Genomic DNA, 22,119 nt, shown 5'->3' on the forward strand with positions numbered 1-22,119 from the left:
ATTATTGCTGTGATTTATATCAAAAAGTGTTCTGCCTATGTTTTCTTCTAGGTGTTTTTGACTTCAGATCTTACACTTAGGTCTTTAATCCATTTTGAGTTTACTTTTGTGTATAGTGTTAGAAAATGTCCTAATTTTATTCTTTGACATGAGTTGTCCAGTTTTCCCATTTACTGAAGAGACTGTCTTTCCCCTTTGTATATTCTTGTATATTCTTCCCCTTTGTATATTAATTTTTAAAATTAATTATTTATTTATTTTGGCTACACCAGGTCTTAGTTGCAGCACGTGGGATCTTCCTTGCGGCATGTGGGGTCTTTCTCCTTTTAGTTGCGGCACGCAGACTTCTTAGTTGTGGCATGCATGCGAGATCTAGTTCGCCGACCAGGGATCGAACCAGGGCCCCTTGCATTGGGAGCACAGAGTCTTACCCATTGGACCGCCAGGGAAGTCCCTGTCATACGTTAATTGACTATATATGCGTGGGTTAATTTCTGGGCTCTCAATTCTGTCATATTGATCTATGTGTCTGTTTTTGGGCCAATACCATACTGTGTTTTTTTTCTTCAGCATCCAAAATCTTTTTAATAACAAGGCAGGATCTGGGATTAGTTTTTGTAGCCACGGCTGACCCATCGACTCTGACCCGCTCAAACTTCTGGCCCTTGGAGCATACATAGTGTTTGGTGTGGCTATGTGGGGTTCCTGGGGCCTTGCAGAATTGCCTGTACACCTCTCAGTCCTTTCGAGGACCAGGGAGGAGAACAGTGTCACAACCCTTGTGAGAGCCCGGGGCAAGCTGGTCGAAGGCGAGGATCTTGCCCCCGGCCTTGAGGATGCTACTCACCTGCAGAGCACACACCTTCAGTTCGGGCACATCACTGGTTATAGACCCTCCAACCACAGCTGTTCTGCCTTCTTGGCCAGGGAGCTTCATCTTCCAGATCATCTGGGAAAGAGATGGAGGTGGCTGATCGGTGCAACTCATGAACAACCTCTTCAGCACAAGTTGATTGAAGGTGGAGTGGGTTCGTCTGGCCAGAAACGTGTACAACTTGACCAACAGCCTTAAGTGGATGTCCTGGCTCTTGGGCTCCTTGTGCCAAAACTTTCAGTCCTTGTTGTGGCAGATGTCAGCTCCCATAATGGAGCCTCCTCCTTAGCCAGGTCTGGAAAGAAGGAACCGTACCATGCTGTTTTTCTTGTTTTTTGGTTTTTAAAATTTTATTCATTTATTTTTGGCTGTGTTTGGTCTCTGTTGCTGCACCTGGGCTTTCTCTAGTTGTGGTGAGAGGGGGCTACTCTTTGTTGTGGTGCATGGGCTTCTCACTGCGGTGGCTTCTCTTGTTGCGGGCTCTAGGCTTACGAGCTTCAGTAGTTGCAGCTCGCGGGCTCAGTAGTTGTGGGTCATGGGCTCTAGAGCTCAGCCTCAGTAGTTGTGGCACGCCGGCTTAGTTGCTCTGAGGCATGTGGGATCTTCCTGGACCAGGGCTCGAAACCGTGTCCCCTGCATTGGCGGGCGGATTCTTAACCACTGTGCCACCTGGGAAGTCCCTACCATGCTGTTTTGATTACTGAAGCTTTGTAGTATAGTCTGAAGTCAGGAAGCATGATACCTCCAGCTCCATTTTTCATTCTCAGTACAGTTTTGGCTATATGGGGATTTTTGTGTCTCCATACAAATTTTAAAATTATTTGTTCTAGTTCTGTGAAAAATGCCATTGGTGTTTTGATAGGGATTGCACTGAATCTGTAGATTGCCTTGGGTAGTAAGGCCATTTTAACAATATTAATTCTTCCAATCCATGAACACAGTATATCTTTCCATCTGTTTGTGTCATCTTCAGTTTCTTTCATCAATATCTTATAGCTTTCAGAGTACAAGTATTGTACCTTTAGTTAGATTTATTCCTAGGTATTTTATTCCTTTTGATGCAGTGGTAAATGAAATTGTTCCCTTAATTTCTCTTTCTGATAATTCATTGTTAGTGTATAGAAGTGCAACACATTTCTGTATATTAATTTTGTATCCTGCAGCCTTACCGAATTCATTGATGAGCTCTAGCAGTTTTTTGGTGGCATACATCTTTCTATGTATAATATCATGTCATCAGCAAACAGTGACAGTTTTACTTCTTCCTTTCCAATTTGAATTCCTTTTATTTCTTTTTCTTCTCTGATTGCTGGGGCTAGGACTTCCAAAACTATATTGAATAAAGCTGGCGAGAGTGGGCAACCTTGTCTTGTTTCTGATCTTAGAGGGAATGCTTTCAGCTTTTCACCATTGAGTATGATGTTAGCTGTGGGTGTTGTCATCTACAGCCTTTATTATGTTGAGGAATTTTATCAAAAGCTTTTTCTGCACCTATTGAGATGATCATATGGTTTTTATTCTTATTGATTGATTTGCAGATATTGAAAAATCCTTGCATCCCTGGGATAAATCCCACTTGATCATGGTGCATGATCCTTTTAGTGTATTGTTGGATTCTGTTTGCTACTATTTTGTTGAGGATTTTTGCATCTGTGTTCATAAGTGATATTGGCCTGTAATTTTCTTTTTTTGTGATGTCTTTTTCTGGTTTTGGTATCAGTGTGATGCTGGCCTCATGGAATGAGTTCAGAAGCATTCCTTCCTCTGCAATTTTTTGGAATAGTTTCAGAAGGATAGGCATTAATTCTTCTCTAAATGTTTGGTAGAATTCACCTGTGAAGCCATCTAGTCCTAGATTTTGTTTGTTGGGAGTTTTTAAATTACTGATTCAGGGAATTCCTGGCAGTCCAGTGGTTAGGACTCCACGCTTCACTGCTGAGGGCCCAGGTTCAATCCCTGATCAGGGAACTAAGATCCTGCTAGCTGCATGGTGCGGCCAAAAATAATAATACATAAATAAATAACTGATTTCATTTCAGTACAGCAAGTCCCCTACATATGAACGAGTTCCATTCCAAGAGTGCGTTCATAAGTCCAATTTGTTCGTAAGTCCAGCAAAGTTAGCCCAGGTACCCAACTAACACAATCGGCTATAGAGTACTGTGCAGTGATAGGTTTATAATACTTTTCACACAAATAATACTTAAAAAACAAACACAAAAAATAAAGAAAACGTTTAATCTTACAGTACAGTACCCTGAAAAGTACAGTAGTACAGTACGACAGCTGGCATACAGGGGCTGGCATGGAGTGAACAGGCAAGAAGAGTTACTGACTGGAGGAGGGAGAGCAGGTGGGAGATGGTAGAGCCGAAGGATCCTCAGCAATAGGAGACAGAGGGTAAGCTGCAATTTCACTCACACCTGACATTGATGGCACAGGTTCTGGTTTCTTGCTGGATTCAGTTCTATCTACCCTCTTGAAAAAAACGATCCAGTGATGTCTGGGTAGTACTGTACCAGCTACATCACCTCTGCTTTTATGCTTACTTCCGGACATCCTGGGCTTGAAATAAAGATACTGTGCTACTGTACTCTATACGGTACTGTACAGTAAAGTACACAAAAGCACAACCACTTGTAGAAGATGCATGCATGTGACAATGTACACCAGACACATGAACTGACTTATGTGACTGGACATGTGAACACACGTTCACATCTTTGAAAGTTCACAACTTGAAGGTTCATATGGAGGGGACTTAGTGTACTGGTAATTGGTCTTTTCACTTTTGATCATATATTTTGATGTACAAAAGTATTCAGTTTTTTTTTTTTGTTTTGTTTTGTTTTTTTTTTGTGGTACGTGGGCCTCTCACTGTTGTGGCCTCTCCCATCGCGGAGCACAGGCTCCGGACGCGCAGGCCCAGCGGCCATGGCTCACGGGCCCAGCCGCTCCGCGGCATGTGGGATCCTCCCAGACCGGGGCGCGAACCCGGTTCCCCTGCATCGGCAGGCGGACGCGCAACCACTGCGCCACCAGGGAAGCCCCAAAAGTATTCAGTTTTGATGAATTCCAATTTATCTATTTTTTTCTTTAGTTACTTGTATCTAACCACCACTTGAAACTCCTCTAACCCGCCCTCCACACAGCAGCTAGAGGGAGGTTTCAAAACTTATGTCCCCTCCTGCTCAAAACAGTGCCATAGGGCTTCCCAGGTAGTGCAGTGGTTGAGAATCCATCTGCCGATGCAGGGGACACGGGTTCGTGCCCCGGTCCGGGAAGATTCCACATGCCGCAGAGCGGCTGGGCCCGTGAGCCATGGCCGCTGAGCCTGCGCGTCCGGAGCCTGCGCTCCGCAGCGGGAGAGGCCACAACAGTGAGAGGCCCGTGTACCGCAAAAAATAAAAATTAAAAAAAAATAAAACAGTGCCATATTTGTGATTTAGAACAGTGCTTCTTGCATCAAATATGCAAGGGAAGCACCTGAGAATCTTACAGAATGTAGATTCTGATTCAGTAGGTCTAGTGTGGAACTTGACAATCAACACATCTACCAAGCTTCCCGGTGATTCTGTGGCAGTTTGTGTTTTCTGAAAATGACCACAGCAATATTTCCTGTTGTTACTGAACTGAACTTGATTTTGCTTGCGCATTGCGCAGCAAAGTCAGTCTTCTGGCACCGAGTTGTGGTAAAGGAAAGTATAGCATTTATTTGCAGGCACCAAGCAAGGACAATGGGCAGCTTGTGCTCAAAAGACCCAAACTCCCTGATGGTTTTCAGGAAGAGTGTTTTTGGTTTTGTTTTTTGGCCATGCTGCGTGGCTTGTGGGATCATATTTCCCTGACCAGGGATCAAACCCGAGCCCTCAGCAGTGAAAGTGCGGATTTCCAACCACTGGACTGCTAGGGAATTCCCTCAAATGCTACTCTTAAACCAGGTTTGTCGGGTTTCTCTGGTGGCTCAGTGGTTGAGAGTCTGCCTGCCGATGCAGGGGACACGGGTTCGTGCCCCAATCCGGGAAGATCCCACATGCCGCGGAGCGGCTGGGCCCATGAGCCATGGCCACTGAGCCTGCGTGTCCGGAGCCTGTGCTCCGCAACGGGAGAGGCCACAACAGTGAGAGGCCCGCGTACCACAAAAACAAACAAACAAACAAACAAAAAACCAGGTTTGTCAGGGGAAAGCAGAAACACAGTCCTCCACTACCACAGATTATGCAGTCAATTTCCCACATTTGGGGAAATCACAGGGGTCAGCACATCCAGAGTGCAATGGATAAGCCTCACCCTGGGAAAACGACCTTCGTGAGATCATGGTATCTCCCCTGCCAGGTAAGTATTAGGAAGGGTTTTTTTTTTTCTTTTCTTTTCTTTTTTGTTTTGCGTTACGCGGGCCTCTCACTGTTGTGGCCTCTCCCTTTGCGGAGCACAGGCTCCGGACGCGCAGGCTCAGTGGCCGTGGCTCACGGGCCCAGCCGCTCCGCGGCACGTGGGATCCTCCCGGACCGGGGCACGAACCCGTGTCCCCTGCATCGGCAGGCGGACTCTCAACCACTGCGCCACCAGGGAAGCCCTAGGAAGGGTTTTTAAAGGCAACTTTTGAGGTTAGGTCTTCAGAGTACATGACTTTCTTCTGATTGGTTGCTGGTGAGGTAACAGGGTGATGTTTCAGGAATCTTAATCATCAACCTTCTGGTTCCAACCAGTCTGGGGTCTAAATGCTTGTGGTCAGCATTTAGTCACCATCCTCCCCCTGAGTTGGGGTCTTAATTTCTGCAGAACAACTCAAAGGTATGCATCAGACCGCTATATATATATCCCCTGACGAGGAACTAGCACTCTGCTTTATTGCTGAACCATTGTTTAAGCCATCATTACTTTTCTTGATTGACCGTTTTTCCTTTGTTTCTGCATTCTCTCACTTCCCTAATTCCTAGTAACTGTTTGAATCTGCTCTTTGGAACTCAGGGAAGGTCTAGGAGACTAAAGCCTCTTTCTGCAAACAAGAAACAGGGGACACAGAGGGGCTTTTGTACCTGGGAGGGCCCCACAGGGTCCTGCTTGGTTTCCCTGGTCCACATGCATCCAGAACCTTGCACTCCCCATAAAGAGGTGGGAACCATTTCCCCTTCCCCTGAACCTTTGCGATTGCCATAACAGGAGGAATATGGCGAGGGTGACTGCCTGGCATCTGAAGCTAAGTTTTACAAGGCAATATGGCTTCTGCCTGGCTCTCTCTTCATGACATTTGCCTCTGGAACCCACCCACCATGCTGTGTGAAAGCCAGTCTCACCCATGTGGAGAGATGGCCTGCAGAGGAACAGAGGCCCCAGCTAATAGCCAGCATCAACTACCAGACGTGTGAATGGATGTGCCTCCGGGTGATTCCACCTGAAGCGCAGTAGCTCACCATGGAGCAGAGATGAGTTATCCCCACAGACTGCAGATTCATGTGCAAAATACATGCTGTCATTGCTTAAAATAACTGAGTTTTGGGGTTGTTTGTTATGCAGCAGTAGATAGCTGCAGCAAAGCTCATCCTGCTGGTCCATGGACTGCACTTTGAGTAGCAAAAAGCTAGATCACTAGACCTTCTAGGACTTTTGCATGTGCAATTTTCCTACTTGTTACTGTTTTCCCATTCTCTTTCTTTGCTTGGCTCATATTTACTTATTCCTTAGGTTCTTTTCTAAGAACACTTTCCTGATGTTTCAGGCTGGGCCTCTTGCCTTTTCTGAGTCCTCTCCCATCCTGCTCCATGCTCCCCGGTGAGGAAAAATGCACGCTTACATTTTTGCAATTCTTCTTCAAAACACTTTCTATTGGGGAGTGAGGATATTCCCAGACAAGTGAGATGTTGGCAGATGGGGGAGTCCGTGCTCCCCCATCCCGGCCCTGATCATCTTAGCCATCTCTGTGTGTTAAGGGGTCCCCCCACCTTGCTGGGCTGGGAGCTCCAGAGGGCAAACTTGGTGCTGACTTGATCATTGCTGGATGTAGCTCAGTAAGTTGGCATTGAGAAGGACAGTACCGGGGAGGGGGAGCTGACCACATTCACCCAAACTTCCCTGAGTGTTTGACTGAGGTGATTCCCCCGTAGATGTCACCTCTATGGCCCAGGACATGGCCCAGAGCAACTCCCACCCAGACATCAGGGGCCACCCACCATGCTGTTCTTGAATAGTAAGCATTCCCTCCCAAGTTGCCCCCTCCAGTCTCCTGTCTGTGCCTCCCTCCCTCCCACCCTCTTTCCCCCCAAGAGGCAGAGTTCCTTGGCATTTGTGAAGCATGACCCAGACCCTGTGGCCACGGAGCCCCACCTCCCCAGCCCTGGTGACCCCCATGGACTCGATGTAGCTGCCAAGAGACCCGGACTGCCCCCAGCCTCTTTCTAGAGTGCCCAGTGTCGGAGAGGGGGCTCTGCTTATTTGCATGCTCTTGGGGTATCTTTCCCCTTCGCTGGGTACTGGGGTCTGACTTCCAGCATTCTCCCCAGCACCACCCCCTACAGGAGAACTCCCAGCAGCTGCAGACCTGGCTAAGGTAGGCAAAGGAGGACCAGTTTGAGGATGGAGCCCAAACCCCAAAACCCCTCGAGTCTTGGGTGACTCCAGTGCACAAAAAGAAGCAGGGTATTTTTAAATTTTTATTTTATTTATTTATTTTTGTCTGCGTTGGGTCTTCGTTGCAGTGCATGGGCTTCTCACTGAAGTGGCTTCTCTTGTTCTAGGCACGCGGGCTTCAGTAGTTGTGGCTCGCGGGCTCTAGAGTAGAAGCAGGTTTTTCTGAAGACGGAAATCCCCATGGACAGGAATTCAGCACCTGCCAGCATCTCACTTCTCTGGGAATATCCTCACTCCCAACCAGAAAATGGTTTTGAAGAATCACAGAAATGCAAGCGTGTATTTTTCCTCATTGGGAGTAATGGTTTTATGAAGAATGTCCAACTGTCTTCCCAGAAGAGCTGTCTCTCCTCAGGCTGGAGCCCTCCACCTGCTGTCTTGGGCATCTTTTCTCCAAATTGGACCTGGGCAGGAGTTATATTTGCAGCCCTGCTTCTCGTCGGCTGCCATCTGCAGATATCTGCCTGTCTCCTGCAGGTGGCGCTGTAACACAATTGCAACGCGTCTGGGACTATCGAGGAAACCTCGCCACTCATGCTCACACCCACATTCCTTTTTCAAACGTCTGAAATAGTGCAGTGCGAGAGAAATACAGTGGGAGCTACTTATGTCATTTTAAGCTTTCTAGCAGTCATATTTTAAGATGTAAAAAGAAATAGATGAATAAGCACAGGAAGAGATGCTCAACATCATTCATCATTAGGGAAATGCAAATCAAAACCACAATGAGGTACCACCTGACAGACATTAGGATGGCTATCATGAAAAAAGGAAAAAGAAAAAAAAAAAACGTGTTAGCAAGGAGGTGGAAAGTTGGAACTCTTGTGCACTGTTGGTGGGAATGACAAATGGTACAGCCAACAGTATGGCACTTCCTCAAATAATTACACAGAGACTTACCATACAATCCAGGAATTCCACTTCTGGGTACATACCCAAAAGAAGAGACTTGGACAGATATTTGAACACCCTTGTTCAGAGCAATGTATTTCACCACAGCCAAAAAAGGGAGGAACAACCCAAGTGCCCATCGACAAATAAAATGTGGTTGTGGGCTTCCCTGGTGGCGCAGTGGTTGAGAGTCCGCCTGCCGATGCAGGGGACGCGGGTTCGTGCCCCCGTCCGGGAAGATCCCACATGCCGCGGAGCGGCTGGGCCCGTGAGCCATGGCCACTGAGCCTGCGCGTCCGGAGCCTGTGCTCCGCAACGGGAGAGGCCACAGCAGTGAGAGGCCCGCCTAGTAGTACAGTAAAAAAAAAAAAAAAAAAGTTCAAAAAAAAAAATGTGGTTGTACATACCACATGTATGGAATATTATTCAGGCTTAAAAAGGAAGGAAATTCTGATACACACTACTGCAACGTGGATGAACCCTGAGGACATTATGCGAAGTGACATAAGCCAGTCACGAAAAGACAAATACTGTGCGATCCCACTTACATGAGGTCCCTAGAGTAGGCAAATTCATAGAGACACAAAGTAGAAGGGTGGTTGCCAGGGGCTGGGGGAGGGGGAATGGGGACTTGTTTAATGGGTACAGTTTCCGTTTTGCAAGATGAAAACACATTCACACAACAACGTGAATATATTTCACACTACTGAATTGTACACTTAAAAATGGTTAAAATGGTAACTTTTATGTTATATGTATTTTACCACAGTAAAAGAGTTTACAAATAAACAGGTGAAATTAGCTTTAGTCATATTTTTATTTATCCCAACATACCCAGAATATTATCATTTCAAAATGTAATTAATTTTCACGGTTATTGAAATGTTGTCTATTCTTTTTATCACACCCAGCTTGGAAATTCAGCGTGTATTTTACACGTACAGCACACCTCAGTCAGACCTAGCCACTTTTCAAGCACTCAATAGCCATCTGCACGCATCTCCATCATATTTGCAAAGACCCACGCCTCCCCTGAAACACACCTGCAGCGCATCTGCAAATACACCTAGAGTTTCTCTGCAAACCTCCCACATCACCTGCAAACACGCCCGCAGCTCAGGGGCCCACCCCTCAATCTAATCTCCGACATTTTCAGAGGAAGCACTTGCTCGAGGAGCGCGTGCCAATGCCAAATCGACGTTTGCAGGTTGATTTGACCTGCAAATCTCCCCATCTTCTTGGCATAAATTTGCATACCATTCATGGGTCTGAAAGCACAGCAGCAGGGCCTCAGATAGTCATTTCAAAGTCAGGGAGGCGGTGACCTGGGGCTGGACCGCAGGCCCCCTCCTGCTTCCCTTCCAGCTCTCTGTCCTCCTCCTCTTCCAGGAAGGTGATCAGTTCCTCCTGAAGTGCCCCCATCTCCAACCCCAGGCTGCATAGCTGGCCCAGCAGCTGGACATCCACTAGGCGGAGGTTCACCTGCGGGTGAGAAGGGGGAGTCATGGGCATCCCACGCCAGAGGGCAGGGGGTTAGTGTGCCTCTGCCGTGAAACCTGGGTGGGAGCAGGTCTCAGCTCAAGTCCCAGAAGAGATTCTTTGCCTGACCCAACTTTACTCAGGATCCTGAACCTTTTCCTAGGCCCATCAGCACTTCTTTGTAAAATCCAGTTTCAGCAAGAATCCGCCCTCCTCCTTATCTGATCGGGTTCCTCACCCTCCACCCTCCCCCAGGTGATGGCGGCTCACCCTGACCTGCCTTCAGCAAGAATCCTGCTAGATAGGTTGAGCCAGAATCCCCCCTGTACCCCTGATGTTTCCTCTTAGGAATTTTCTACCCCCTGAGCCCTGTCCTGCTCCTTCGCTGTAAATTCCCCCTTGCCCGTGCTGTATTCAGAGCTGAGCCCAGTCTCTCTCCTCTACTGCAAAACCCCCATCACAGCGGTCTTCATACCTAGAGCCTTGCCATCTTTAACAGGTGTCATCAATTACTTTCTCTTTAACAGTCCTGGCCCACGGCACCGCAGGGGGGATGCTCGCTGTATCCCTGGACCCTGACTGCCATCGTGCTTCTGTCTCTGACCTCTGCCCTGTCTCCCTTTGTCTTGGTCTCGCCATTTCATTGTCCCTTGCTGTCTCCATCTCTCTCGTTCTTTCTCTGTGTCTTGAGCCTTAGTCTCTTTGTCTCTCTTATTAGGTCTCCCCCTCTTGTGATCTGTCTCCATCTCTCTGTCTCTACTTGGCTGTCTCTGTCTGTCTCTGTCCTTCCATATCCCTGTCTTTCTGTCTATTTCTCTGCCCCTGCCTTGGACTGTCCCCACCTCTCTTTCAGATTTAATGAGTCTGTCCTTGTTGAGGCTCTCAATCTCTGCTTTCCGTCTCTCGTCTCTTTCTGGGTCTCTCTGTCTCTGCCTCTCTCTAGTCCTGTCTCTCACTCTTTGCGTCTTTCTGTGTCTCTGTCTGTGTCCTTCGTTCTCTGGGTGTGTCTGCCTCTGCCTCTATTTCTCTATTCCTGTCTCTGACTTTCTGTCTTTCAATCTCTGGCCCTTTTTATTTACATTCATTCCTATTCATTTATCCACTCCTCCCGACCCCATCTCTTACCTCTCCAAACCCCTCACTCACCAGCTCCTCCCAGAGCCACAGCAGACACTCCCTGGCACCTCCAGTGTCAGCCCCTGGGAACATGAGGGTCTGACCCACCCTCTTCACTGGGGGCACCACCCTCAGGGCCCGCGGGGGTGGGCCCAGCCCTGGGGGCACCAGTCCAGCCTGCCTCAGCTGCTTCCACAGCTCCATAGCCTCTGAGCAGTGGCAGCCAGGAGCAGGAAGTAGCAAGGTCCAGAGTGACCCAGTCCCCTGGGGAGCCGGGGGCTGGGGTGGGGGGGAGTAAAGGGCAGTGGGGGGTAGGAGAGGGCCAGCCCCACCCCCTCGGGCCACCCAAAGTCCATTCTCCACTGAGAATCAGCAGCTTCGTGTGTTTTTGTTTTGTTTTAATCGGAGTCTAACCTCAACTCTGCTCACAAGGATCCAACCTCAGCCCCTCTGGCGGAGGTCAAACTCCACCTCTCCCTGCCTCTTCTCAGGACGTACCCCTCACCAGTGTGTGGATGCCCGGCCTCACCTCGTCCCGCCCCCTCCTGGGTCCCACGCACTCCTCCTCCCCAGCCTCCCCTGCAGCCCTCTTCTCCACTTGATCTCTGGCTTCCCCTGGCTTGGTCCTTGCCAGTCTTCGCCACTCGGGCCCTCCCAGGGCTTCCCAGACAATGTTCCTGAGGAGCCAGGAGTGGTTTCCGAGAAAACGATCCCTTGGCCAGGGTGCCTCGGTGTCCAGGCTGTTGGCCCACAGCTGAGCAGCCAGTTCTGCTGACCCTAGACTTGCCCAGAGACATTATCACTAGCAGCTTGGGCCCCGTCATGGGGAAGGTGGGGAGGCACTGCAGGCCTCCCTCCGCTAGAACCCCTCTTGCAGGGGTGTTAAAATTCCACCTGTACGTCAATGGCTCCCAAGTCTCTGACTCCACTCCTGACCTCCAGACCACTACTCAGCATCTCCAGCTGGATGTCTCAGGCATCTCAAGGTGAATGTGGTCAAAACAGAACTCTCAGCTGGGATCTACCCCACTGTATTAGTTTCCTATTGCTGTTGTAACAAGTGACCACAGACTTAGTGGCTTAAAACAACACAGACTTATTATCTCACAGTTCTAGAGGTCAGAAGTCTAAAGTGGGTCCACAGGTCTGGGTTCCTTCTGGAGGCTGTAGGGGAGAATCCATTTCCTAGCCTTTCCCAGTTTCCAGAAGCCACCTGCATTCATTGGCTCATACGCCCTTCCCTGCATCATTCCAACCTCTTGCACCTGTCATCACGTCCTCTACTTGCTGACTTTCCTGCCTCCATCTAAATAGGACTCTGGGACTTCCCTGGAGGTCCAGTGGCTAAGACCCTGCACTCCCAGTGCAGGGGGCCCGGGGTTCAATCCCAGGTCGGGGAACTAAAATCACACATGAGGCAACTAAGAGTTTGCATGCCACAACTAAAGATCCTGAATGCTGCAACTAAGACCTGGTGCAGACAAATAAATAAATAAATATTTTAAAATAAATAAATAAATAGGACTCTTGTGGGACTTCCCTGGCAGTCCACTGGCTAAGACTCCGCACTTCCACTTCAGGGGGCACAGGTTCGATCCCTGGTCGGGGAACTAAGATTCCCACATGCTGCGCAGCATGGCCAAAAAATAAAAATAAAAAGTAAAATAGAACTCTTGGGACTTCCCTGGTGGCGCAGTGGTTAAGAATCCGCCTGCCAATGCAGGGGACATTGGTTCGAGCCTTGGTCTGGGAAGATCCTACATGCCGCGGAGCAACTAAGCCCGCGAGCCACAACTACTGAAGCCCACGCGCTAGAGCCTGTGCTTCGCAACAAAGAGAAACCACCGCGATGAGAAGCTTGTGCACCGCAACGAAGAGTAGCCCCTGCTCGCTGCAACTAGAGCAAGCCCGCGTGCAGCAACGAAGACCCAACGCAGCCAAAAATAAATAAATAAATATAAATACATTTATAAAGAAAAAAAACAGAACTCTTGTGATTACATTGGGCCCATCGGGATTATCCAGGATAATCTCCCCATCCCAAGATTCTTAATCACATCTTCCCTTTACCATACAATGTAACATATTCACGGGTTCCAGGAATCAGGATGTGGATATTTGGGGGGCAGGGGAACTATTCAGCCTATCACACCTACCCTTCCACACCTGCTACTTTCCCAGTTTCCCCCTCTCCAAAAATGGCATCGCTATCCTTTTAGTTTCTAGAGCTATTGGCTCTGTCTTCAAAACAGACTCATAATCTGAGCACTTAGCACTTCCATTGCCCGGTCCCTGCTGCTGCCCCCATTCAGCTCTTGTCTGGATGATTGCAGTAGCCTCCTTGCCGGCTCCGTGCTTCCCCCCTTGCTCTCTAAGGTCTGTTCTCCACCTGGCAGAAATGATTTTTAGAAAGTGTAAATCAGATCGTGGCATGCCCCGGCGAATGGAATAAAGCACAGTTTCTTGCTCACCTCTCTGACCCAGTCTCCCACCTCTCTCTCTGCAAGCTGGTCCCACCTCTGGGCCTTTGCACTGGCTGTACCTCTCTGCCTGAAACACTTTCCCCCCAGATCTTTGAATGGCTGTTTCCTTGTTATCCTTCACCTCCACTTAAATGTCACCACTTCATAAAGGTCTTTGCTGATGGCCCTGTGCCTCAGTCACTCCCTATTATATTGCCCGTTTTTATTTGCCTCTTATCAAACACTGTCTGAAATTATCTTGCTTATTCATGTGTTTCTTATCCATCCTCTCCCTGCCTGGAATGTTGACTCCCTGAGAAAGATTCTTGGCCCCATGGCAACCTCACTACCCGGAACAGTGCCTGCCACGTGGTAGGGACTCAGTAAATATTTGTAGAAGGAATGAATATTTCTATCCACAAGACTTCATATTGAATTTTCACACTAAGATGTAGCCTGGAACTCCAAACTGAAATTGCCAACACATCACAATACTAGTCTTGAGATCTCACCTCTGTCCTTTACCCTGAGGTCTAACCTCACCATCTACTGGACGCTTCCCTTCCCTGACCCTGCTTTAAAGAAGAGGCAGACAGTTTCTCAACGCATCATTCCCTGTTCTAAGGAGGTAGCAAGTTAGAGGTAGAAGAACAGGGAGCCTCAGGTGGGCTATGAGTGCAGTCGGAGGGAAGGATGGTACTCTAGCAGGAAGAACTGCCCACGCTCTCCTAGGGAAAGGCTGCCGAGTCCCACTTTAAGGCCCATGGCAGAGGGAGCTCCAAGCTATCCCTAAACCCGAGTAATAAGTGTGTGCTCCTTTAAGAGGAGGGCTGGAAAATGGAGGGGGCGTGGCCATAAGAAAAGACGCCCAACCCTGAACCGGGTGGGTTAGATAAGAAAAGACCAGCCCCTTCCGGTGACGCAATCCTAGGGAGATGGCGGCCCCCAGGGCGGTGAGTGAACGAAGCTTCTGGAGCACTAATTGGGGGAGTTAGTGTCCGCTCTGCTTTCAGGGCCTCTGTCGGCGCCCAGGGAACAAGTAGCGAGGGGGAGCAAGGGGCCTTTCCCGCTAGGCCTCGAGCTGGGCGCGGAGACGTGTGGCCGCCTGGGGCCGGGAAGGATCGGTGAGGCTCACAGGCCGCGGAGGAGAGAAACCAGTGGCAACCAATGGGGAAGCAGCGCGTGCGGTCCGAGAAAGCCCGTCCAGGCAATCAGAGGGAGGGGTCCGACTGCGAGCGCCTGGAGCCGAGGGGCTGGCGAGAGTGGGACCTGCAAGGGATGAGGGTTTGGGAGGGATTGGCAGAGAAACTGGGATTTGAGATGCAAGGGTAGGGAACCAAAGGTGAGGGAAACTCATGGGAGAGTTAGAAATTTTGATGGAAAATAAAAGGGATGATGGGGGCTCGGGGCAGGATCCAAGAGGTGAATTTGGGAATTCCAAGGGAAGGACCTAGGGGAAATTAAGGGGAGGATTTGCCATATTGTGGAGAGAATTTAGAAGGAATTGGGCAAAATCAAGGAATGGACCTAGGAAAACTTAAAAGTAAGAGGTTGGGAACTTAAGAGGAATTTTTAGGGAAAATAAGAATTTGGGCAAAATTATCGGGAGAATTTGGTTAAAGCAAAAAGAGAAATTGAGGCAGACTAAGAGAAAACTTTGGAGGGGAAATTGAAGGAAGAGTTTGGGAGCTTTAAGAGATAAGTTAAGGGTGGTTTGAAGAGAAATTAAGATTATATTTGGGGGAAAGGAATGCGTTATTCAGGAAGTCTCTGGTGGGATTTGGATAAAATTAAGGGGAGAATTTGTGGGACATTAAGAGTTCAGATAATAGAGGTTTTGAGAGAAAGTGAGGGCTTAGGGGGAAATTAGGGGGAGAATTTAGGAAAACCAAGACCGTTTGGCCAAATCAAAGAGAATTTAAGGTTGATTAAGGGGAAGAACTTGGGGGAAATTTTACGGATCCGAAAGAATTGGAAGTTCTGAGAGGAGAATTAAGTGAGCAGGGAAGCACTGAGGAGGGGAGATTTGGGAGCAAAAGCAGGGAGATCCTGGGGCTTCCCTGGTGGCGCAGTGGTTGGGAGTCTGCCTGCCGATGCAGGGGACGCGGGTTCGTGCCCCGGTCCGGGAAGATCCCACATGCCGCGGAGCGGCTGGGGCCGTGAGCCATGGCCGCTGAGCCTGCGCGTCCGGAGCCTGTGCTCCGCAACGGGAGAGGCCACAACGGTGAGAGGCCCGCGTACCGCAAAAAAAAAAAAAAAAAAAAAAAAAGCAGGGAGATCTGGCTGTGTGTCTCACAGGAGGCTCCACGCTCAGCCTCTCCTCCCCTCTCCTCCTCCCCAGTCCCTTCGCTTGGTGGCTCCAGTATGGAACGGGGGTACCAGCGGCATCCGTGGCCTGAGCAGGGCAGTGGACCCGGAGGGCAGTCCGAGGAAGGGGAGGACGCTGCTCCGGTTCCTGGCTGACCGCTTCTATGATGTGGAGGCTGTGAGGGAGTACCTGCTCCAGAAGCAGGTGTTGAAGGTGCTCCAGAAAAATCGGTGAGAACCCCTTCCCTGCACCACCCTGCTGTTCAGGCCTCCCCAGTCAGTGCCCACCCTGCCCTTGCCACTTCAGGCAGCCCTGCGGCTTCCAGTGCCAGCCTGGCCCACTTGCATCTTCATCTCCAGCCCACACACTTCCCAAGCCCTCCGGCTCATAGACGCCACCCAAGGCCCATCTCTTCTTGGAGGTCTAGCTGGCACTTCAGACCTAACATGGCTAACCTTTGGTTTCCCCCTTAAAAAGTCTTCTCACCCCCAAGCCTTCTCCATCCCAGTCAACGGCACCATTGCTTACCCGGTTGTTCAGACCACATTCTAAGGAAGCCCTGATTCCTCTTTCCATCCCTTCCCTCCACATCCAGTCCATCAATAAAATACCAGAATATCCCACATTTGACCGGTGGTCACCTCCTCACTGTTTATAGCCTGGTCTGAACCCTTTCATTTTATGGTTGGATTACTGCAGTCATCTCCTAACTGGTCACCTTTTGCCCCCTATTATGGTTTACACAGCAGCCAGAGGACTCTTAAGAAAGGGAAACAGATAACATTACTACTTTATTTAAAACCCTCAAATGGGGCCTTCCCTGGCAGTCCAGTGGTTAAGACTTCGCCTTCCAATACAGGGGCTGCAGGTTCAGTCCCTGGTCATGGAGCTAAGATCCCTCATGCCTTGTGGCCAAAAGACCAAAACATAAAACAGAAGCATTATTATAACAAATACAATAAAGAATTTAAAAATGGTCCACATCAAAAAAAAAAAATCTTAAAAAAAAAAAAACCTCAAATGGTTTCCAACCGCCACTAGAATAAAAGCCAAACTCTAAGGCCGAAAACCTGGCCCCTACTGAGTTTTGAGACCCCTACCAGGGACACCCCTCACCCCCGCCAGCATGGTGTCCTTATTGCTATTTGTTCAACCATCGTAATTCAAGCCTCTGAGCCTTTGCACTAGCTGTTCCCTTAGCGTGGCAGATTCTTACCTTGACCTCTGCATTCCTTCCCACACTCAAATCTCTGCTCGAGTGTCACCTCTTCCGAGAAGCACTTCTTAACACCCAAATTAAATTAGCCTCCTATCCCTACCCCTGACCCAAGCCACTCCTGGTCTGCCCCTTGGTGTTAATTTCATCACGGAATTGATACTTTGCAATTTGTTTTTACTTCCCGGTTACCTGTTTCCCCAGTGAAGTAACTTCACAAGGGCAAGGACAATTATCTGCCTTTTGATTACCACTGTCCCCCGGTGCCCAGCACTTCATAGGCCCTCAGTAAATATTTGCAGTCTTTGCCTGCCTGCCTGCCTGCCTGCCAGTCTCAATCCTGTGCTGTGGACTCTGACCCTCCCAGCAGCACTGGGGCCTGGCGAGGGGTGTGGCGTTCCCAAGGCTCACCCTCGGCTACTGTTCTCCCGGCAGGTCCTTCACCTACATCAAGGAGCGATATGGCCCCTACGTCGCAGGTGCCTATTTCATCCTGAAGCAGGGAGGCGCGGTCAAGTATGATGGCAAAGGTGTCAGAATTGGGTTGGGGGAGGCGGGAGAGCGGCTCTCTAAGCCCCGGGCTCTTCAGTCAGTCAGACAGGCTTCCATGCGTGCCCTGGTCTCTGCCCCCTCCTGGCTGTGTGACTGGGGACTTGATCCTGAGCTTCAGTTTTGTCATCTGTAAAATGGGTTGGTAGTTGTGTCTAACCTGCAAGGTGCGCTGTAAAGATTCAAAGATATTTTGCAATCTGGGCACTTGTCACAGGTCACAGGCTGCCTTAGCACGTGTGCTCAGTCGGTGTTAGTGTCTTTTCCTTCCTCCTTTCCCCTCCTTTTTCTTGCCTTCCTCCTCCTCCCTTTGTTTTTCCCCTTTACTTTCCTTCTTTTTCGAAAACAATTCATGTAGGCTTCATCTGTCCCTCATCTTGGTTCCAAGTAAAATTTTCACTTGGTTTGAGCACTTCCTCCAGCACCTTCCTTAGAAATGATGTACCTGTCTGAAAACACCTCAACTTTTGCCCATCTACAAGGATTCTTGTCTTGTAGCTCTTTTCTCTGTTATCAGTAATCTCTTCGACCCTCAACTTCCAGGTATGTAAAATTGGCCAGACGTTCCATCTTTGATGGGGTTGTCAGGGGATCCAGTGAGACCAGACACGTAAAGCTTTTAGTGAAGGGCCTGGTGTGTAGTGAGTGTGTCATGTTCTCTTATTACGGGGCTGGGAGTGTTCTCAAGAGGTTGGTGGCCTGGGGGACCCTGCTGACACTCCCTCTCGCCCCTTCCAGGTTTCAGGACAAGGAGTGGATGCGGCCAAATGGGCGTGGCCTCTCTGGTGAGCTCTGGAAGCTCCGGGAGGTGCCTGTAGAGGCTGTTGACGCCAGCGGCTGTGCCATCAACTACCAAGGCCTGGACAACCTCTGTGAGTAGGGTGTGGCGGGGAGGGATGGAGATGGGCAAGGCTCTGCGCTTTCCCTTTTGTGGTGGGCTCCAGAAGGGCCCTCAGTGCCGTCTGCCCTCTCCCCCTGCAGTGGCCCTGAAGGAGCTCCAGTCCCTGTCGCTGCAGTGCTGTCCCCACGTGGATGACTGGTGTCTCAGCCGCCTCCACCAGCTAGCCAACTCGCTACGAGAGCTCTCGCTGGCCGGCTGCCCCCGAATCTCTGAACGGGGCCTCGCCTGCCTCCACCACCTCCAGTGAGACCTCAGCTCAGGCTGGGCCCCCAGCCGGGAGGGGCGGTCTCGGGCACTTCCCACATCCCTGCCTCCACGCACGGTGGACCTGGAGCGTTGGCGCTGGGTCAGCACAGCCGAGTGGCGCAGGGGAGCCTCTAGGAGGACGGGAGGGCTCCTCGCCTGCCTGCCTTTTTGCTTTAATGAGACCCCAAGAAATTTACACTGTTGCAGAACAGTAGGAGCCAGAGGTGTCCGTTTGTAATGAACACGGTGGGTCTCACGTAGTTGAACAAAGATTTTTATTAGAAAGCTAGGGGCTAAAGTGGGGGTGGGTACGCCCCCATACACCATACACTCGCTCCCACGGACGCCATCCTCACGCGTGTCCTCACGCCCCCGCCCCAATCTTGCCTCCGCAGGAACCTCCGCAGACTGGATATCTCTGACCTTCCTGCTGTGTCCAACCCAGGCCTCACTCAGATCTTGGTGGAGGAGATGCTGCCCAACTGTGAGGTTCTGGGGGCTGACTGGGCCCAGGGCCTCAAGTTGGGGCCAGAGGAGCAGACCCGAGACACAGCCAGCAGCCCCATCCCTGCCTAGCCTTTGGCCCCATCCGTGTGGAGCTGGGTCTCAGCCGGGCTGTGCTGAGAGGTTAACAGCTCACCCTTCTTCTAGCTTCCAGTTGGGTTCACACAACTCGGGGGGTCGGGCTAGGATCAGAGGCACTGGCAGGTCAGAGGCAAGGGGAGTGAGGTGGCTTGTCCCCTACCGCAGGGGTGCTCTGGCTGGCTGCACCCTGGGGTGAAGCTCGCAGCTCCTGTCAGCCTGTCGGGCAGCCCTTTCCACACACTTCTCTCCTTCCCAGTTCCAGGAACCCCCTTCTCCTGCCTCTTCAGGCCTGGGGGAGGTAAGGGCTTCTGGCTGCAAGTAGCCCCAGGGAGCTGCACTCTCCCTTGCGGTGCTCCCGCAGCGTGCCCACCTCTATGTCAAGAAACTTCTCTTGACTTTTGTCAGAAGACTCTTGTCGGATTATCTCACTTCAGTGTGCTACTGTTTCCTGCCAGGACCTGACTGATACAGAAGGTGCTGCAGGCATTTTATAGGGATGGTTCTTCCCTATGTGGGACGACTCAAGCTCACTGCAGGCTGCAGCATCCCTGACCCACACGCACTAAATGCTGGGAGCACCCCAAGTCCCACAGTGTTCTTGCTTATTGAGTTACTGACTCAGCTCCAAATTCAGCTTTCTTGTTTGCTCAGTGAAAATTGATCTGGGCCTTTGAAATATTTTTCCTTTGCTAAGTGGCCTGATAAGGTTTGCCAGTAGAGGGCGCCCGAGAGCCGTTCCTTGAGAGAGGCAAGGCTTTTGCTTCCTGGCGGTGCTCAGCTGTGCCGGCTCAGCGACCCTGCAGCGCACCTGCTTCCTGAAGCGTCGGGGTCAGCAGCTTCCCCGGCACCCCCCACCCCTGCCCTGGCAGTTCTATAGAGAGCCTCCACTGACGCACCTCCCTGTGAATGCCTCTCCACCACCACACCCCGGAAGGTGGATTTCCAGTAAATTCCAAGGCACCTTACCAATGAATCTCCCTCCTTATTTCACTCTGCTGTTAAAGTCATTAATTCTCTGTATTAAACTTTCCCTGTTAAATTACCGTATGGTTTTTCTTCTCTCCAGACTGGATCCAAACTAATAGAGCACTGGCATTTGGAGTGTTCCCAGAGATAAACACACAAAGATGGGATTTGGGGCTTGGTTTGATCCTGTCTTTGGCTTGAGTGCATTGTTAAGCTCCTCGGCAGTGGGAAAGGAGACATTAGAAATCCATGGGCTAAACGTCCATCGACAGATGAATGGATAAAGAAGATGTACATATATACAATGGAATATTAGCCATTAAAAAGAATGAAATAATGCCATTTGCAGCAACATGGATGGACCTGAAGATTATCATACTAAGTGAATTAAGTCAGACAGAGAAAAGCATCATACGATATCACTTACATACAGAATCTAAAAAAAAAAAATGATACAAATGAACTTACAAAACAGAAACAGACTCACAGACTTAGAGAACCAAGCTTAAGGTTACCAGGGGGGAAGGGTGGAGGGGAGGGATGGATTGGGAGTTTGGGATTGACATATACACACTGCTATATTTAAAATATCAATAGATAGATAGGGAATTCCCTAGTGGTCCAGTGGTTAGGACTCCCGTGCTTCCACCGCTGAGGGCGCAGGTTCAATCCCTGGTTGGGGAACTAAGACCCCACAAGCCGCGAAGTGCGGCCAAAAACTTTTAAAAAATAAAAAATTAGATAACCAACAAAGACCTAATGTATAACACAGGGAACTCTGCTCCATATTCTGTAATAACCTAAATGGGAAAAGAATTTGAAGATACATGTATATGAATCGCTTTGCTATACACCTGAAACGAACGCAACATTGTTAATCAATCAACTATACTCCAATATAAAATAAAAATAAAAAAAACCCCCAAAATCCAAGGCATGCAACCGCATCACGAAAACGCTATTGCCTGGGGTTGTGATGAGGTGCCAACTGAAGCCTTGTGCCCTGGGAGGCCCTATGGCTGCTGCACTTGACGCTGTGGCGGTAATGACAGTTCTAAAGACGGGGCTAGGCAGACTGCCTGGAGTGCTCAGCTCAAGTCACCCCTTCAGAACTGAAGAGCTCCCATGACAGTCCCCCACCGCCCCCCAAAGTTCTTACTTGCAGATACTGCTGAAAATACAACACAACATTTGGGTTTTCGAGTTGCTGAGTTATGACAGTTGAATTTCCAGTCTTGACAAGTTTCTCATACGAAAGTGAGGGCACTGACTGGTAAACAGTGGGATCCAGAAATCTGGAATAGGGTCATCTGGTTGGACCCAAAGGAAACAGATGATCTCGAACTCCCAAGTCACTGGGAGCCTCCCTTACCAGTGTGAGGAGACCACCAGCGATCCTGCTCTTGAAAACCCTGTGAGGACCTCCCCTCGGGCAGATGCCTTCAAAGGGGGACCTGCTTTTCTCAAGACTTATCACAAGCATTCCCTGCTGCCACTAGACCCACAAATGCCAAGGGTCAAGTTTCAGCACGCTCCAGAGGACAGGTGCTCACTATGACCCAGAAGGGAACAGCTCTTACGCTGAAGGGCAAGACTTGCGAACAGATGTAGAGTCAACCCTGGGGCACCTGCACAGGAGTGGGTTCTCAGGGTGTTAGGCCAGTGAGAGTGGATCTTACACTGCATGGGGCCAAGTTCGCCGATAGGAGGGCACTTACTAGAGATTCTGGGTATAACAAGTTAGCTAGTGCAGCTGGGGTGGTTCTGACAGCTTTCTTAGTTGGCTGACTGGCATTTGGACTCGACAGTGACCTACGGTTACTAAGGTGAGAAGCCAGAACCGCCCTGGCATAGTCTGGAGAGGGAGATTCAAAGGCTGGGGGAGACAGGAAGATGGGG

At 49.8% G+C, this 22,119-nt stretch overlaps 2 protein-coding genes, 1 non-coding gene and 1 pseudogene across 4 annotated transcripts; 1 reads left to right on the forward strand and 3 right to left on the reverse strand.

Annotated features, from left to right (window-relative positions):
* Positions 1-608: 608 nt before the first annotated feature.
* LOC102977442 (60S ribosomal protein L18-like) lies at positions 609-1,144 on the reverse strand (annotated as a pseudogene).
* A 3,908-nt stretch (positions 1,145-5,052) lies between these two features.
* LOC112067331 (U1 spliceosomal RNA) lies at positions 5,053-5,217 on the reverse strand. Its single transcript, XR_002893207.1, has one exon. It is a non-coding gene; the product is annotated as a U1 spliceosomal RNA (small nuclear RNA).
* A 1,904-nt stretch (positions 5,218-7,121) lies between these two features.
* Positions 7,122-11,343, reverse strand: ERICH4 (glutamate rich 4). Its single transcript, XM_007128130.3, is given in 4 exon segments — positions 7,122-7,984; positions 9,650-9,874; positions 11,018-11,278; positions 11,281-11,343. Coding segments are annotated over 3 exon segments (516 nt in total). The 3' UTR covers positions 7,122-7,984; positions 9,650-9,682.
* A 2,999-nt stretch (positions 11,344-14,342) lies between these two features.
* Positions 14,343-19,245, forward strand: DMAC2 (distal membrane arm assembly component 2). 2 transcript variants are annotated; one of them, XM_007128121.4, is made up of 6 exons: positions 14,343-14,402; positions 15,791-15,987; positions 17,409-17,489; positions 18,261-18,394; positions 18,504-18,666; positions 19,065-19,245. In XM_007128121.4, the coding sequence occupies exons 1-6, from the start codon at positions 14,385-14,387 to the stop codon at positions 19,243-19,245; spliced, it is 774 nt and encodes a 257-aa protein (XP_007128183.2). In that variant the 5' UTR covers positions 14,343-14,384. The 2 variants fall into 2 exon arrangements, with proteins under 2 accessions (XP_007128183.2, XP_028342333.1); XM_028486532.2 differs by lacking the exon at positions 17,409-17,489.
* The last annotated feature ends 2,874 nt before the right edge of the window (positions 19,246-22,119 follow it).

Source organism: Physeter macrocephalus, unplaced genomic scaffold, assembly GCF_002837175.3.
Source record: "Physeter macrocephalus isolate SW-GA unplaced genomic scaffold, ASM283717v5 random_1466, whole genome shotgun sequence".
Taxonomy (NCBI): Eukaryota; Metazoa; Chordata; class Mammalia; order Artiodactyla; family Physeteridae; genus Physeter; species Physeter macrocephalus.

Bases quoted from the DNA above. Each gene is read 5' to 3' on its own strand.
- DMAC2 (XM_007128121.4), top strand. The intron at 17,490-18,260 runs GTATGATGGCAA...CGCCCCTTCCAG, and splicing joins AAGCAGGGAGGCGCGGTCAA to GTTTCAGGACAAGGAGTGGA. The intron at 18,395-18,503 runs GTGAGTAGGGTG...CTCCCCCTGCAG, and splicing joins CCAAGGCCTGGACAACCTCT to TGGCCCTGAAGGAGCTCCAG.